Source organism: Mangifera indica, chromosome 7 (assembly GCF_011075055.1).
Source record: "Mangifera indica cultivar Alphonso chromosome 7, CATAS_Mindica_2.1, whole genome shotgun sequence".
NCBI classification, from domain to species: Eukaryota; Viridiplantae; Streptophyta; class Magnoliopsida; order Sapindales; family Anacardiaceae; genus Mangifera; species Mangifera indica.
The window spans coordinates 12,607,682-12,625,381 of NC_058143.1; the positions used below are offsets into that span (position 1 = coordinate 12,607,682).

A 17,700-nucleotide genomic window follows, 5' to 3' on the forward strand; every position below is an offset into this window, starting at 1 on the left:
AAATATCAAACTCGTGCTTCTAGGATTTTGCTACATTACCACCCACAAAAATCATATCTTATCCTGTAAGTTGAAGAACTATTTATAGTATTAGTATATATGAATAGGGATTTGATTACAACTTGATAATAAATAATATAAATTTGTTTTATATCAACATTTAGTCACAAAACACTCTCTCTCGAAGCTATTGATGTTTTAAATATAGATAAATTTTTATTCAAAAATGATCACAATTCAAGACTTAATGTATCACAAACATACATTAATACCACATTGAAGAATTTTATTATGTTTTGGATATGCAACTTCAAAATTGAATAATTATTTCAATAAGGTAGATATGAATTGTTTATTTATTTAGCATAATTATGTCTAAAAAAAGATTTTGATGTTTTTGATAAAGAAAAATTAATGTGTTTTGCGAAGATTTTTCATAAATATTTTTCTCACTTAGAATTTATGATACTTAATTTTGAATTTGATGTTTATATTTTAATTATGCTTTCTAATGTTAAATTTATAATTTTGAACACGGTTGTAGATCTTGCAAAAGTAATGGTTAAAACTACAAAAAATAAAATGTTTTTATTGGTTTATTTATTAGTGTAAATAGATTATTTTTAGTAATGAATTTTATAAATAATAGTTTAGTTATATATATAGAAATTATGTATTTGATAGTATTTATAATGTAGTCATTATACAATATTTTCAAAAATAAAATCCCATCGAAGGCAATTAAGAAGGTTTAATTAATGAATGTTTTATTAATACAAATATTATTATTTATTTTATTTTAAATTTATTTATCTAACTTTGATCTTTTTAAATTTTATTTTTTATGGCTGCCCCTATGATGATGAAAGTAAGAAGACGAGAGAAAGAATCTAAAGAATGGAAAATTAATAAATCTGAAATAAGTAAGATTCAAAAGATTTATGGTGGGGTCGGTGAAAATGAATGGCTGGGATTTAAGGTGAGGGGAATAATAATAATAATAATAAATAAAATTAATAATAAAGTTGTGGTTACATGGTGTGGAGGGAAGGCAATTGACGATTAAGTTTTCATGACGATCGGTTGGGCGGGGAAACGGGTCCGGTGGAGTGAGAAAAAAAACATTTGCTCTCGTTGAGAGTCGAACTCAAGACCTCCCGCTTACTAAACGGGTGCTCTAACCAACTGAGCTACGAGAGCCTCAATATTCTAATCTCAAAATCAAGCTTTCCATTGAAAGTTTGAGATTTATTTAATCTGAAGGCCGCAGTGGCCTGTGAAAAGTATCCCCCGTAACAAAGGGGTCCTCACAATGGGCTAAGCCACAATTTTATGCGGCTAATGATAATCTTGGCATAAATCTTTCAAATGTCATTGTTTATTGAAGCATCTCACTTACTCGTTTTTATTTACTCAGGTGTGTTTACATAACTAGATAGATATGGTTGTTGACTTCATTTCTAATTTAAAATCATGACGATAAGTTTATAAATATAGCATTATCAATGAAATAAATGATCATACTATCTCTGTAACTACTCAGTGAGAGAGAGTAATTCAAAAATCATTTACCTCAGAAAGGGGCATCTCAAGCATATATAAATCCCTAGAGTCAAGTTAATTTCAATAGCAGGTTTCATCTGAATATACATACGAGGAAGTCACACATTCAATTGCCAACTATGGTCAAAGGTAAGCAACCACATTAGACTTCATTAGCTACCACTCATACAACCCAAAAAGATTGACTAGTCAGGACTTCCCACAGGGTGATTAAGCATGACTCTTGACCTTCATCATCGAATAAACCGCAGAGCATCATCCACACCTGTTTCAGTGGAGGATTGATAAGAATCTCTAGTCGTCCATCATGAAAGGAAATTTTCTGTAAGGATGATATTGAAGAGGAACCACAATGTACAAGTTACTTATTAGTAACGAGGTAAGAATTTCGACCTGGAAGACTAGAATGTTGAGGTGCCTGCAGATGAGTATCCAGCAGCTCTCATCTCCTTTAGGGTTGAAGCCAACCAATCCAAGCCTTCGTAGAGTCCATCTCCCCTAAGTGCACAAGTCCCTTGAATGTGCCATTTCCGGTTCTTGAGATCATAGAGACCTAACCCTTCGCAAACTTCCATTGGGGTCATCGCTCCTTTCTGGAAATATAAATTTGTTACATAAATACCATATTGGATAGATATATTTATCTGGATGTGTCACATCACTGCTTTCAAAAGCAAAATTTGCACAAAAAAACTGAATAAAATTTGTAAATGTGTTTACTTGTCAGTGATTCCCTCAAAGAACCACTTAATGTTCTTACCTGACCTCACAAATGGCCTTACTGGAAAGCTATTAGATAAAGTAGATTTGAGCAACAACTGAGGGTAATTGAGTTCTTTGTAATCAGAGTATCATGAACCAAATAAAACCAGCTAAGCTCCAGAAAGATGGAATTGAATATGTATTGTTATTGTTAAAGACAAAATATCAAATATAACAGAAACAAAGGAAGCATATTTTTTTCTCACTTCATTTTCTAATAACCTATTTTCACAGACAGACAAGCACCATCATTGTTATTAGGTCTCAGTCTGAAAAATCTTCTCTTTTCTCAGTCTGGCAAAAATCCAGAAAGATACAAATTCATCATACTAAGAAATGAAAGGGCCTTTTCCTAGGCTGATCATTGTAGAAAATGATGTATGAGTTTAATAAAAAATTAAGAATTTTGAATGCATGTTAGCCCTTTTTTTTTTGGGCAAGTACATGTTAGCTTTTCAGTATGAAACAAAATAACATCAAGCCAACCATTACTAACTCTAGTCCCACAATGAGGCCGGTACCACGCTACCGATATCAACAACCACAGCAAAAACCAGCACAGCTGCTCCACTAACTTCTCATACTCTCACAAGACCCCAAAAGATTTATGGTGAATTTGTAATTCAGGAAACCTGAATGAATCACCTTTCTTTGTCACACTAAATGCTTAATTAGCCAATCAATAACAGAAAATGTACTGAAAAAAGTCTAAAGACTCTCTTTAACTCAGAGGTTATATTCCCAATAGCCTGAATTCAACAATCATACACAACAGAGTTGAACATTTTTCTAGAGATGTATGCAGGTGAATGTCAGAAATGCTTTACTAGCTATAAAATTTTATGCATCTACAGTCAAATAGTTTTTCAATTCCCAGACCAGATTGCAATCCCATTGCATATCAAGCTGCCACAATGATGTATGGTTGCAGGGTATTCAATTGGGAAGAGTTCCAGGATGCAAATCACGTAGATTGAAGTGTGGAAATGATAAGGTATCTATTACTGTGCTCGTGCATCAGTATTTCATAGAAAAATGCCAAGAACAAAAACTTGTATTACTCTCTTAAACTTTCCTCACGTACTAAAATATTTTCAAAAGCCAAAGATTATAGGAATAATTCAACCTCAATATACCCATTACTGCAAGTTCAAATTACTTTTATCGTTTAGCATAAGCTACTAAATACATGTTTGACTTCTACCTAGATTAAAATCTTGTTTAAGAATCATGAAAAAAACATGAAGACATATAAATGATGCAGAATCTAGAATCTATATTGAGAAGTTGTTACGATAAGTAATTTGTTTTTTAATACTTACATAAAAATCTTGGCATAATTTAATGCTAAGATGCATACTAATAACAAAAAGGAAACTTTGCTCTTTCATAGCAACTTCCTCAAAATATTTAAAAAGTTGAAACAGTGAAGTAACAGGATCTGCAGAAACAATACTGGTAAAAGAAAGAGTTTATGATAACTTGTGGCATTCTTCTTCGTAATTGTAAAATCATTTTAAATGCCAACATGCAATTTGTCTTCTTGAGCACAAAACTTAATTTCAAAGCTAATTTTTGGAAGCAAGCAATGAAGGCATCATTTATGCAATCAAACTTTGTATGATTAGTATTTCTTTTTTCTTGATTACCCAGAACCAGAAATCTCTAACCACTGGATTGAAGTGCATGGTACGTGCATCATTCATGTAAAATAAAGACAAAAATCTGTCCTAAATAACAATGGCACACCAATTTTTTCAAAACTTTACAAGCAAAGGACACAGGGTATCAAGAAATAAGTAATATAAATTCTTATATATCTACTCATACAACAAAGATGCACACACAAACAGACACAAAATATGTATACATATATATGCGTGTGTCCAATAAATTTTTGTAAGTTGTTGAACTGTAAATGAAGAAATCAAATAAGAAACTAATAACGGAAACATACCAGATCCTGCTTGTTTGCAAACACCAAAATGACACTATGGAGCATAAATGGATCTTTGATGATAGCCTGTAAGAAATAGGCTGGTAAAATTTAGAAACTATTACCCACATTATCTTATTTATTTATATACCTATCCAAACATCCACAACCTGAAATTCTTGCTTTGCTTTTCCGATTCTCTCTCGGTCCAACGAATCAACAACATAGATCTACATAGACCAACACACCAATTTAAATACTAACAAGTGTGACAGAACCAACATTGCAGATTAACAAATGAATTTGCATACAAGCAAAGCTGGAAAAACTGATATGACAACTGCAACACATTCAACACAAAATCACATAATAGTGGCACAAAATGAGAAAACAAATAGGTCAACAATAAACATAATCTAGCATGATTAAACCATAGGCTGATCATTACCAGTCCATCTGTATTATTAAAATAATGCCTCCACAGTGGCCTTAATTTCTCTTGCCCACCAACATCCCAAACTGTGAACATGACATTCTTATACTGAACTTTCTCCACATTAAAACCTACAGGGGTCAAAGAAGAGAATACAATTATATCAATTTGTTGAGCCATTTAACAGCACAAAATCACATAGCTTGAATTCACCTTCATTTTCAAACTGAAATTTTAAATTTAATAGAGACATCTCAAATGATTATTGATTTTAAATGACAATTTCCATCGTTCTTATCAGTCCACTACTTTAAATACATGCATAGTGTAAATACAGTCAAATAATCAAAATGCATCACTGTAGCAGACATGAGAGAAATAACTGAAATTAGAAACAAAGAAAACCCTTTTTTATCTACAAATAAAGAGAATAGAAGCAAAGTTACCTACCAATTGTGGGAACAGTAGATAACACCTCTCCAATGTGCAACTTGTACAGTATAGTTGTTTTACCAGCAGCATCTAAACCCAGCATCACAACCTACAACAGCCCCAATGAACTACTTTAAAAAATTAAAAAGATCGAAGGAATACTAACAAATAAATGAGATTTCATTGTCAAAATTTAAAAACTAGATCATGACCTGATGATCAAATATTTACAAATAGAGACACAGAAGCTTCTCCATGCAATAAATTGAGAATGTCAAAGGACCTAACAAGAAATACGAAAAGAACAATCTGCAAAAGTAATACGAAAATAAAAACAAGATAAAAAAGCTGGAAACGTCCCTCATCAGCACTAAATGAATGCAATGATTTTTAACCCATTTATGGCCAATAATGGTTGTTGCCAAGTAAAAGGAAGCGTAAATATCATAACTTCCCTGAAAATTTGGACTTTATACAGCCGAAGCCCAAATTTTCGGAAAACAGTCATACACCTCCCTTCATGAAGAAATTTCCAACAACTTTACAAAATTTCATGACAGTTCCTATACCAATTTTCAGAAAACAAATACGACCCATAATCAGCCCCAACCTCAGGGCAGGCCGATGAATTTTCATAACTCAGTGCACTAAGAACCACAAAATCATCATCAAAAGATCAACGACACTAAACATAAAAATTAGGAACAAACAACAGTTTCTTTCTTCAAAGGGGATGATCTTCAAGCAGAATCAAGAATCATTTCCGCAAAGAAAATATATTGAAAAAAATACAATCATCAAACTTCAACTGCCTTTTTTTTTTTTTTTAATCTCAATAACTTATAAACAAGAAATCAAAATCAATGACCAAAATAGATGCGAAACTAACGATTCAATATTCAAAACAAACAAAATTCACAAAAAATTTTAAAAAAATTAAAAATCAAATTAATAAACACGATTAATGACGAAAACGAAACCTAGAGGCGCAGAAGAAATGAAATTTGAAAATAAAAAGTGAAAGAGAGGGAACTTGCTCGCATCTCACTGTTGCCGAAGAAGGCATCGAAGAGTTTGCGGAAGGCTTGGCCCATGCTTCTTTCTCTCGCTTCAGCAGAGCGGATATGCGTTGTGCGTTGTTATTCAAGTATGAGCTTCGATTTTGGGGATCGACTTGAGAGAAATTAAAGAAAGCTAGACCAAGAAAGAAATGTAAGCGTGGCTGATTTTTCCTGCAAGCTGCTTCTTTCTTTTTTGTTGGAAGAATAAAACCAACGGTGATTTTCTATTTGAAATATTCTTAATACCCCAATATTTTGATCAGTGTTAACTTTCTCATTGGTGAGGTTCTTTTAGACATTTTATGCATACGATTTTTTAAAAAGGGCAAAAGGCTTATTATTACAAGATTTGTTGCATCCAAATTGATATTAGTTAAATATTAAATAATTCAAATTTTCACTCATAAATTATAAAAAATAATAAAATTTAGTTTTAGAATAAAATTATTATTTAATTAAAATATATTAAAAATAATAAAATATTATCTTTTTTTTTTAAATTAATAATTTCTCTTATGATTAAATTTTAAAATATTACATTTTCTTTTATAAGGTTTGTCTTTTTTCCCCTGTTTTAGTGATGTCTCTAACCTGCTTCTTTGTTCCTTCTCTTTTCTTCTCCTTTTTTGACTTTCCCTTTTCCAATGTTTTCTTTAAACGAAATAATTATCTTTATCTTTAACGAAAATAATTATTTTATTATTTTAATATCATTAATTAAATGATAATTTTATTTTTTAAATTAATAAATTTTATTAATTTTAATAGTTTAAAAATAAATAAATATTTGAGTCTTTAAAATTTAACGAATAAAAAATTGAAAATTAACTAAACCTTGGGTGGGCAAAAGTCTTTTTATCCTTTTTTGAATAGCATACCAAAAAGGAAGAGCAGTGACAAAAGGAAAAACCACATGAAAAACAGTGACAAATACCAACAACCTTCATGCTAATAGAAGCATAAATTTCCCAATAGAGACATTCAAACTTAGCATGCCTAATGAATAGCGAAGAAATTTATGGCAAGTGTCCCATGCATGCATGCATACATACATCTACCGAACTCGACCAAACACAGGTAACTGACTTCAGCCATGGCAAACAAAAGAAATTGGAAACTTACAGGTTGCTGAAAATTCTCTCTTTCAGCCCCCACTCCTCATTCAGCACATCCTGTGGAAGCAATCCGTAATCATCTCAAGTCAACTGCACATTCCTAGGAAAGACTTGGTAAGTAATAGATTAAAGATGTGATTGCCAATTTATGTTCTTTCTCCTTTCTTTTCTTTTCTTTTCTTTTCTTTTTTCAGTATGTATTTGAAGGCAGTTGTAGAGAATAATCTGAAGAAAATTTGATTTCAGTAAAGTCAGCCTCTGATTTTATAATTTGTTTTCTCTGTAATTTGTACACCTCTACTTCAATTTAGGAAAAGGCTCAACTCAAACATGGCAACTTTGATGATCAAGTTGAAAATCTTATTAGAGCAGTCAAGTCAAATGCAGCTGGACTCCAGTAAATGAAAGATCCTTCTCATCTCTGTCGTCAGCAAAGCAGACAGTTCATCATGAAAATCAATGGCAGGAGTCTTTTATATATATAATATGATGTAATGGAGTTTGGATTGGCCCCACTGTGGCCACGTTATAATTACTAATAATTAAATTATCATAAATTAATAATTTGAGAGAATAATAAGAATAAAACTTAATACATACTCATCTTTGTGATTTTTATTTAACTCTTATTTAAAAAAAAAAAATTCTCAATATTTCTTTTACTTTTATGTTTATTAAAAAAGAAAAAAAGAAATTTCGTAATTTTTAATAAAATTAATAACTTTCAATAAAACATGTATAGTTTTACCTTTTTAAAAATATCACTAAACATACACATATAATTATTATATTCAAGAATTATTAAATACATTGTTTTATAATTTTACACACAATTATTATATTTGCGAGAAAACTTAACCTATGATTATACTAAAAAAAGAGATTAAAAGGAATGAAAATGTAGGTTATCATATTTTTACATGTGAAGAGAAAAGAGATGAAAAAGGAAAATGAAAGAGCGAGACAAAGAATAAACTTAAGGGGGGAAAATTAAAAATAATTTTATTAGAAATAATTCACCATTATTTGTTCAAAGTACTTTAATAATTTTAGTAAAAATAATGTTATGTTGATAATCATTATTCCATTGATGAAGACAAACTAATAATTTATGATAAAACCAAACAAAGTTTACTTACGTAAGTAAATAATTAGTGGGTAAATAAAGTTTTCAAACTTTAAAGATAAAAAAACTATTTTTTCGTGGAAAATAATATTCTTTCCTTAGGGTAATTAGTAAATTGATATAACTATAAACACTCTTATTAACTAAATAAAATTTATTTTTCTTTTAAGCTCAAAACTTATTGTAGGAATCTCCTCTTCACTTTTGTCCTACCTATAATCCATAGGGGTGGGAAAAATGACCGAGGCCCAAAGGGCCCAACCTGCAAAACCAATCCAAGGACTGGTTATTGGCGGGACCAATCGTGAGATTGAACCAGGCCTACAGTGGGGATCGACCCAGACTGGTTCCTCCCCTCCAAGGTCAGATCCCAGACCCAGTCCTTGGTTAGTTCTGCTCCTCGGCTAGGACTTTTTGACAAAAAGGTGTAACGTAGGTGACCAATTCTGGCCACACAAGTGGAGGATAGCTCGTGCACTATTTCCCCAACAAACTTATGTTTACATAATTAGCCATATACAAAAACTATACAACTATGTATATAAATCTTATATATAAATAATAATATGTTATCATATAATTAAATATTATTTTATCTTTAATTTTTAATTATTCAATCACTTGATAATACGTTATTATTTATATATAAAATTATATACAAAAATTATACACGTAACACTATTTATGCAAAAATAACCAATAATCACAAGGCTATACCTATATAACCAACTAACATAGTTAAATACAATATTAAATTATTAGTGTATCCCACAATCAATTCGTTGAAACATTATCACAGCCACCTTTGTCCCTTGCAACCAACAAACAAATCAACAATTTGCCCATCGCCAGAGGTTGAAAGTTATGTTGGGCATAGGTATAGGTCCCCCTGCCATGTATTTTTTATTTCGAGTGCTAAAACCCTAAAAATAAATTATGGTCTAAATTTATTTTTAATTAAAATTAATATAAATTAAAGATTAAAATATATTTTATAAATTTTTAGCAGTAAATTGTTATTTAATTTGAAGTTTTTTAAACATTTTTATAAAAAAGTTAATAATTTTTTTTACAAATTTAATAAGAAATGGTTTTCTCCTATTTTAAAAGGCATGAACATGTCTTAGAAAATAGTTATTTGACATTATTATAATTACAATAAAATTATGTGTATCTATTTTAGGTACATAAATATATACACATTTATATATATCATGATTGAAATATTTTAAATTAAAGATAAAATAATATTTAATTATATGATAATATATATAAATATGTATATATTTATATACTCAAAATAAATATACATACATAAAAGGAATGAATATTTGAGTTGCCCATTAATTAAATGCAGCATATATTTCTTGCTTTGGAGGCGGATTAAAGGCTTTAAAGGAGTCCACCTTTAATGCTATTCAATATTTAGGGTGGTCTCTCTCTGTCACATGATAGAGACCCTAGTTAATAAAATACATTAACGAGGAAAAATAATATAAAATTTATATGAGTATAATATAATAAATAATAAAAAATATATTTATAAAAAAATAATAATAAAATTTAGATATAACAAAAATATAAAATGTATATATATGAATTTAATATGACACATAATTAATACTATGTTTTTCAAAATATAATAATATTAATCATAATTTTAGTACTTCGTATAAATTCTTGGATTAAAATCCGAATGATAATTTAAATGAAAAGTATCAAATTTACTATTAAACCTAATATGATTATTCAAATGCAACACCAAAAAACAATATCAATATTTAGAGAAAAAAGAAAAAAATTGTCTTTCCGATCATTAACATATGCTAGCTTCAGATTGATATTCTGATTGCAAGCCCAAAGCTAGTTATTGTTATTGACCTGTTTTTGAACACATACAGAGTGGAAGAGAAGAGATTGGTTACTAACTATGAAGAATGAAGAACAACAACTACAGATGGAGTGGAAGAGAAGAGAGTTGCTGCTAGCTTCTTATTAGTGTGAAGAACGACACCAACAAACAAAGTAGAAGAGAGGAGATTAGAGATTCGAGCAAAAATAAATTAGGGGTTTTTGTTTTGTATAGTCGTGACATTATAGTAATTGATTAAAAATGTCAAGGGTATTTTTGAACTTTAAACTTACTATAAAAACGATGTTATTTTGAATTTTTCTAAAAATTCATAGAAAGTAAAAAACATAAAAAATGACAAAAATACGTATTTAATATGTTTTTGATTTAAAAATTCAAAACGACTTGTTTAAAATGTGAACTAAATGATAACACAAATAATACGTGTTTTAACTAACTATGATGAAAAAAACCATTATAAATACTTATCCATTTTGTATAATGAGATATGATTTCATTTCTCTGTGAAAATTACGTTTCTTTGTCTTTTTAATTCTCTTTTTTTATCTACAATTATTACTATAAATATCAATCCATTTTGTGCAATGAGATATTTAAAGTAATATTGTATATGTAACTTTTGTATATAAATAATAATATATCATCATATAATTGAATATTTAAAAATTAAAAATAAAACAATATTAAACACATTATAATATAGGCTAAAGGACTATTTTCCATCCAAACTATGCTGAATTCTTAAAGTTCCCCCCATTAACTACGAAAATACCGTTTACCTACCCATGAGCAATTAAAATTAACGACAGTAAGGATAAAATCATCATTTTATATTTCATATTAAAAATAAACTTAAATATGATTTTATTTCCTCCCTTAAATTTAAAAAACTAACTTTTCTCCCCTAAGCCAAGTTTGAAAAAATCACATTTCCCCCCTAGGGTTTAGTTTCCAAACCCGTTCACTTTCTTCGGTGCCATTGCCGGTTGTCTCTCTCTTCCAACGGTTTCTCTTTCACCTACGGCCCGCCTCAACTCCACCCCAACCCATCCGGCATCGAGAGACGTTGTCTGGGAAGATAAATCGTCTTCTTAGATGACGAGAATGAGATCGATTGATCTCGTCTTCATCGTCTGGGAAGATGATTTCTCTTCTCAGATGACGTCTCTCGGCGTCGGATGGGTGTGGATGAAGTTGAGGAAGGTCATCAGTGGAAGAGAAACCGTCGAGAGGGAGAGGAGGCCGGCAATGGTGCTGGAGAAAGTGAACGGATTTTGAAACTAAACCCTAGGGGGAAAATGCGATCTTTTCAAACTTAGCTTAGGAAAAAAATGTTAGTTTTTAAACTTTTAGGGGGGAAAATGAGATTAAATTATCAGGGGTTAGAGTTCCGTTAAATTTAACCAACCATGAGTAGGTAAACGATATTTTTATAGTTAATGGGGAGAACTTTGAGAATTCAATATAGTTTGAGTGGGAAATAGTCCTTTGGGCTATAATATATTAACTGTTATAAAATTAATTAAGCAAATATGAAAGATAAAGAAATGAAAGGAAGAAACAGCAAAGGAGAAGAGAGCAAGGCTATGAAACTTTATTTCCGGATGAAGAAAAGAGAAGAAAAATCTATATATCTTATGAAGAGTAAGGGGGCAATATTTATAGACATTTGGCTGCCCCATTAGTCAACAAAAACGGCTGTAAACATAGCCAATTTTCCAAGCTAATTTAATGCATTCCCATGCTATTTGTCAACATTTACCGCATGTGATGGAAAATCCACCAGATATACAATACTCCCCCTTGGATTTCCACCATTTACAGATAATTATATTAACCTTGCTAAGAAAAAACCCAGTGGGATAAAAACCAAAGCAAAGGAACATAATTATTAAATGTTTTGTAAGTTGGCGTTGGACGTGTTTAAACTGCCTCGTTAAAAACCTTACTAGGAAAACCTAGTGGGACAAAACCTAGTGAAGGAAAAAAGAGTACAGTGCACCTTTTGTCCAATATTGAATAAACTTCAAAATTTTGCCTGGTGAATGCTCCCCCTCTTTGTAGTAGGATTAACTTGGTTGCGTGTTGAGCCGCCACATACCGATGTTATACACTAACTTCTCAAATGTTGATGTCGGTAGTGTCTTAGTGAACAAATCTGTAAGATTCTCACTAGATCTGATTTGCTTAACATCAATCTTTTTACTCTGCTGGAGCTCATGAGTGTAAAAGAACTTCGGTGAGATATGTTTGATTTTGTCTCCTTTGATGTACCCACCTCTAATTTGGGCTATACATGCTGCATTGTCTTCATATAATATGGAAGGAGTGTCTGTTATAGAAGGAAGACTGCATGCATTCTAGATATGATGGATGACAGACCGTAACCATATACATTCTCGGTTGGCTTCATGGAGAGCTACAATTTCTGAATGATTTGAAGAAGTTGCAACCAAGGTCTGCTTGGTGGAGTGTCATGATATAGCTGTGTCATTATAAGTGAAAACATATCCCATTTGTGAACGGGCCTTATGGGGGTCAGAAAGATAACTAGCATCTGCATATCCAACCAAACTAGGATTTTTAGGGGATTTGGCAGAATAGAATAATCTCAAATCTCTAGTCCCACATAGGTAACGGAGTATATGTTTGATTCCATTCCAGTGACGATGGGTTGGTGCAGAGCTAAATCGGGCCAATAAATTGACTGCGCATGATATATCCGGTCTCGTGCATTGGGCCAAATATAATAAAGCTCTAATGGCATTAAGATATGGTATTTCAAGACCAAGTATCTTTTCATCTTCTTCTTTAGGACGAAATAGATCCTTTTTTGGATCAAGAGACCGAACAACCATTTGGGTGCTCAAAGGATAACCCTTATCCATATTAAAGCGTTTTAATAATTTTTCAATATACGCTGATTGATGGATAAGTATTCCATTTGAATTGTGCTCGATCTGCAGGCCGAGACAATATTTTGTTTTCTCCAAATCCTTTATTTCAAATTCTTTTTTCAGATATTCAGTAGTTTTTTAGAGCTCTTCAGGAGTCCAAATTAAATTCATGTCATCAACATAAACTGCTACAATAGCAAATCCCGATTCTAACCTTTTGATAAAGACACATGGGCATATAAGATCATTCACATAACCCTCTTTTTTCAAATATTCACTGAGGCGATTGTACCACAGACGTCCGGATTGTTTTAATCCGTACAATGATGGTTATAATTTAATTGAGTACAAGCCTCTTGAATTGACCCTTTTTGCTTCAGACAATTTGTATCCTTCAGGGAGTTTCATATAAATTTCAGCGTCTAAATTTTCATACAAATAAGCAGTAACTACGTCTATTAGACGCATATCCAGTCCTTCAGAGACTGTTAAACTGATTAAATATCTGAATGTGATTATATCCATCACAGATGCATATGTTTCATCAAAGTCTATACCGGGCCTTTGGGAAAAGTCTTGGGCTACAAGCCTAACTTTATATCTAGCAATTTCATTTTTCTCATTTCTTTTTCTCACAAATACCCATTTATATCCAACGGGTTGTACGTCTTGAGGTGTTGAAACTACAGGCCCAAATACTTGACGTTTTGCTAGGGAAGCTAATTCTGCTTGAATTGCTTCTTCACATTTAGGCCAATCATGTCTTTGTTTGCACTCAGCCACAGTACGTGGTTTAAAATCATCATCATTCAGAATTTCAGTAGCTACTGCAAATGAGAATATATCATCAATTATAATTGTTTTACAATTTCACATTTTTTGTGTATGAACATAATTTAAAGATATTTCAATATTCTCATTTTCCTGTTCTTCAGGATTTTGTACCACTTCAGGGGTTTGTGCCACTTCTGGGGCTTGAGTCTTTTCAGGGACCATAACCTCTTCTGGAGGAATATTTGTTTGATTATTTGCCTTTCTTTTTCGAGGAACAGTGTCCTTCGATCCAACAGGTCTACCACGCTTCTGGCGTGAGATAGATGGATCAGTCACGGCTCGAATAGACTGTTCAACAGTCACATTGATTCTTGCTAGTGTATTAGCAGCTGGAACATGTGATCTTGTCACTTTTGCCATATCAACAAATGCATCAGGCATTTGGTTGGCAATAATTTGTAATCGCACTATCCTTTGCACTTCAGTTTCACTTTGGGATGTACGAGGATCTAAATGAGACATGGTAGGTACATACCAAGTAAGTTCATGCCTAACTTCAGGAGACATTTTCTTTTTCCCTAAAGATGGGAGAGTTGTCTCATCAAAGTGACAATCTGTAAATCGTACAGTAAAAAGATCACCTGTTAATGGTTCCAGATACCTGATAATGGATGGTGAATTATATCTAACATATATTCCCAAACGACATTGGGGTCCCATTTTTGTGCATTGAGGGGACGCAATAGGGACATATACAGCACAACCAAATATTCTCAAATGAGATACATTAGGTTGGTAACCAAGAACCAATTACAGGAGAGAATATTGATGATAAGAAGAAAGTCGCAAGCGAATTAACGCTACAGCATGTAATATAGCATGTCCCCAAATAGAAGTAGGTAATTGACTTTTTAATAATAAAGTGCGTGCAATTACCTAGAGTCGTTTGATAAGAGACTCAGCTAATCCATTCTGTGTGTGGACATGTGGGACTGGATGTTCAACCTCAATCCCCATTGACATGCAATAATCATCAAATGTTTTGGATGTAAATTCACCAGCATTATCTAGTCGTATTAACTTGAGTGAATAATCTGTGAAATGTGCTTTTAATTTGATAATTTGTGCTAACAGTTTAGCAAATACAACATTTCGAGTAGGCAATAAATAAACATGATACCATCATGCAGATGCATCAATTAAGACCATAAAATAACGAAATGGCCCACTTGGTGGATGAATAGATCCACATATATCCCCTTGAATCCTTTGCAAGAATGATGGGGATTCACTTCCAATTTTAGAGGGAGATGGTCTTATTACTAATTTGCCTTGAGTACAGGTGGTGCAGAATTGTTCACTAGACAATAAAATTTTATGATTCTGTAATGTATGTCCATGTGAATTTTCAATAATCCTACACATCATTGTAGATCCTGGGTGGCCTAAACGATCATGCCAAAACATAAATGCTTTTGGATCAACGAACTTCTGGTTCGATACTGCATAGGTTTCAACTGCCTTTATGATTGTATAATACAATCCAGATGATAAAGCAGACAATTTTTCTAGTATAAGCCTTCTTCCAGAGGTATTACTAGTTATACAGATGAATTCTGTACCATTTTCACTCATAGTTTCAAGATAATAACTATTTTTTCTTATATCTTTAAAACTTAGTAGATTTCTTCTAGATCTACTTGAATATAATGCATCATTGATGCTTAATTTGGTCTCATTGTTTAACATAATTGTGGCTCTTTCGGAGCCTTCTATCAGATCAATTGATCCTGATATGGTAGTTACTTTAGCTTCAATTAATGCTAAAGATAAGAAAAATTTCTTTTCCTTAAGAATTGTGTGCATTGTTGCACTATCCATCAAACATATGTCTCCTACATCAGCTTTTGAAGTCAACGCTTCAATTTTGGAGTCCATTTCCTTTCATTTAAAAATTACGTTAGTTATAACGTACACAAAATATTGAAAGGAAGAGAACATGACAATAAAATACAAAATAATATGCATGACTCCAAAATAAATATATATGATGGATTTAATTACAAAAATTTTTGGGCATTTCATACTCATAATAACTACTTCTGGTAGTTGCGTTCACTTCAGGGAACGATGTATAACGAAAAAAATATTAATTTAGAATTTTTTTTCTGATATTGCTCCTACAAGAGCAAAAATAAAATGTGGGGAATATTTTAGCTTCCACATTCAGGAAAAGATTCTGAATATTACAAATTTATACTAAATATAGAGTCATTGTATTCATATTTCGACTTGCAATCCTTCAGGGATATGATGCCAAAACATAATAGTCTTGTATTTGTCCTTCTGGGATATTTTATTTAGTTAGTTTTTCAAGGCTCACAAATTCTAGGTGGAGACTCATGCAAAAAGCTCATTTAATATTATCCATCTAATTTTAAAAACTCCGGGTTCAATTATTGTTATATTTACAAAACTTCTGGTTTTGTAGACAATATATATAAGTTAATCTTTGAAACTTCAGGTTCAAATATTATCTCATATGTACAAAATAGCTGATTTTGTAGGAGAAATATTGGAATTAATTTTGGAAGCTTCAGGTCCATATATTATCCCATATATACAAAACTTCTGGTTTTGTAATTAGTTTTCATAATATTATAATATGTATTCTGATTATGTTTTGGACTTCAAGTCCATATTTTTCACACTTTATGCAAACTTCAGGTTGCAAAGGTGATATTATTATTCTAAAATAAAGACTTTGATTAAACTTGGGACTTCTGGCCCATATATATGTATTCTCTTGATTTTACAAACTTCAAGTTGTAAATTATAAAATTCGGGACTTCGGGCCCATACATATGATTTTCTCACAATTTTACAAACTTTAGGTTGTAAATCGGATATAAATAAAAATAAAGATTTAAATAAATAAATATACGAATAAATAAATATTCAAATAAATGGAATACAATAAAAATAAATATTTAAGTAATATCAGGACTTCTGGTCCAAATTCTTGATTTTGTAAGCTTCAGGTTACAAATAATATTTATGACTTCAGGTCACAAATTTATAATTTCGTAAACTTCGGGTTACAAATGATATTTAGGATTTTAGATCCAGATTCATGATATTCAGGACTGCAGATCCAGATTTATAATTTTGTAAACTTCAAGTTACAAATAGGATTCAAAAATTCAGGTTCAGATTTATGATATTCCAGACTTCAGGTCTAGATTCAAGAGTTTCAGAACTTCAGGTCTAGATTTACAATTTTGTAAACTTTGGGTTATAAATATTGTATAATTATAAAGAAAAATTAAGCAGAAATATAACAGAAACTAAAAGTCAACTGGGACATCACAACTGGGATATCTGTATTTATAATATTAAGCAGCATAATGGCATAATATAAATATATAATATATTTGAGCAAATGGTACTGATAACGTGTTATAAAATTAATTAAGCAAATATGAAAGATAAAGAAATGAAAAAAAGAAACAACAAAGGAGAAGAGAGCAAGGCTATGAAACTTTATTTCCGAATGAAGAGAAGAGGAGAAATCTATATATCTTATGAAGAGTAAGGGGCAGTATTTATAGACATTTGGCTGCCCCATTAGTCAACAAAAATGGCTGTAAACATAGCCAATTTTCCAAGCCAATTTTCCAAGCTAATTAATGCATTCCCATGCTATTTGTCAACATTTATCGCATGTG

General features: G+C 31.3%; 1 protein-coding gene and 1 non-coding gene across 2 annotated transcripts; both read right to left on the bottom strand.

Moving 5' to 3' along the window:
* Positions 1 to 1,126: 1,126 nt before the first annotated feature.
* TRNAT-AGU lies at positions 1,127 to 1,200 on the bottom strand. Its single transcript has one exon. It is a non-coding gene; the product is annotated as a tRNA-Thr (tRNA).
* A 367-nt stretch (positions 1,201 to 1,567) lies between these two features.
* Positions 1,568 to 6,445, bottom strand: LOC123221627 (ADP-ribosylation factor 1-like 2). Its single transcript, XM_044644497.1, has 7 exons — positions 6,164 to 6,445; positions 5,145 to 5,235; positions 4,710 to 4,825; positions 4,432 to 4,491; positions 4,283 to 4,348; positions 1,957 to 2,156; positions 1,568 to 1,828 (listed from the first exon to the last, which is right to left on the bottom strand). Exons 1-6 carry the CDS (start codon positions 6,218 to 6,220, stop codon positions 1,965 to 1,967), a joined length of 582 nt encoding a protein of 193 aa, XP_044500432.1. The 5' UTR covers positions 6,221 to 6,445; the 3' UTR covers positions 1,568 to 1,828; positions 1,957 to 1,964.
* Positions 6,446 to 17,700: the final 11,255 nt, after the last annotated feature.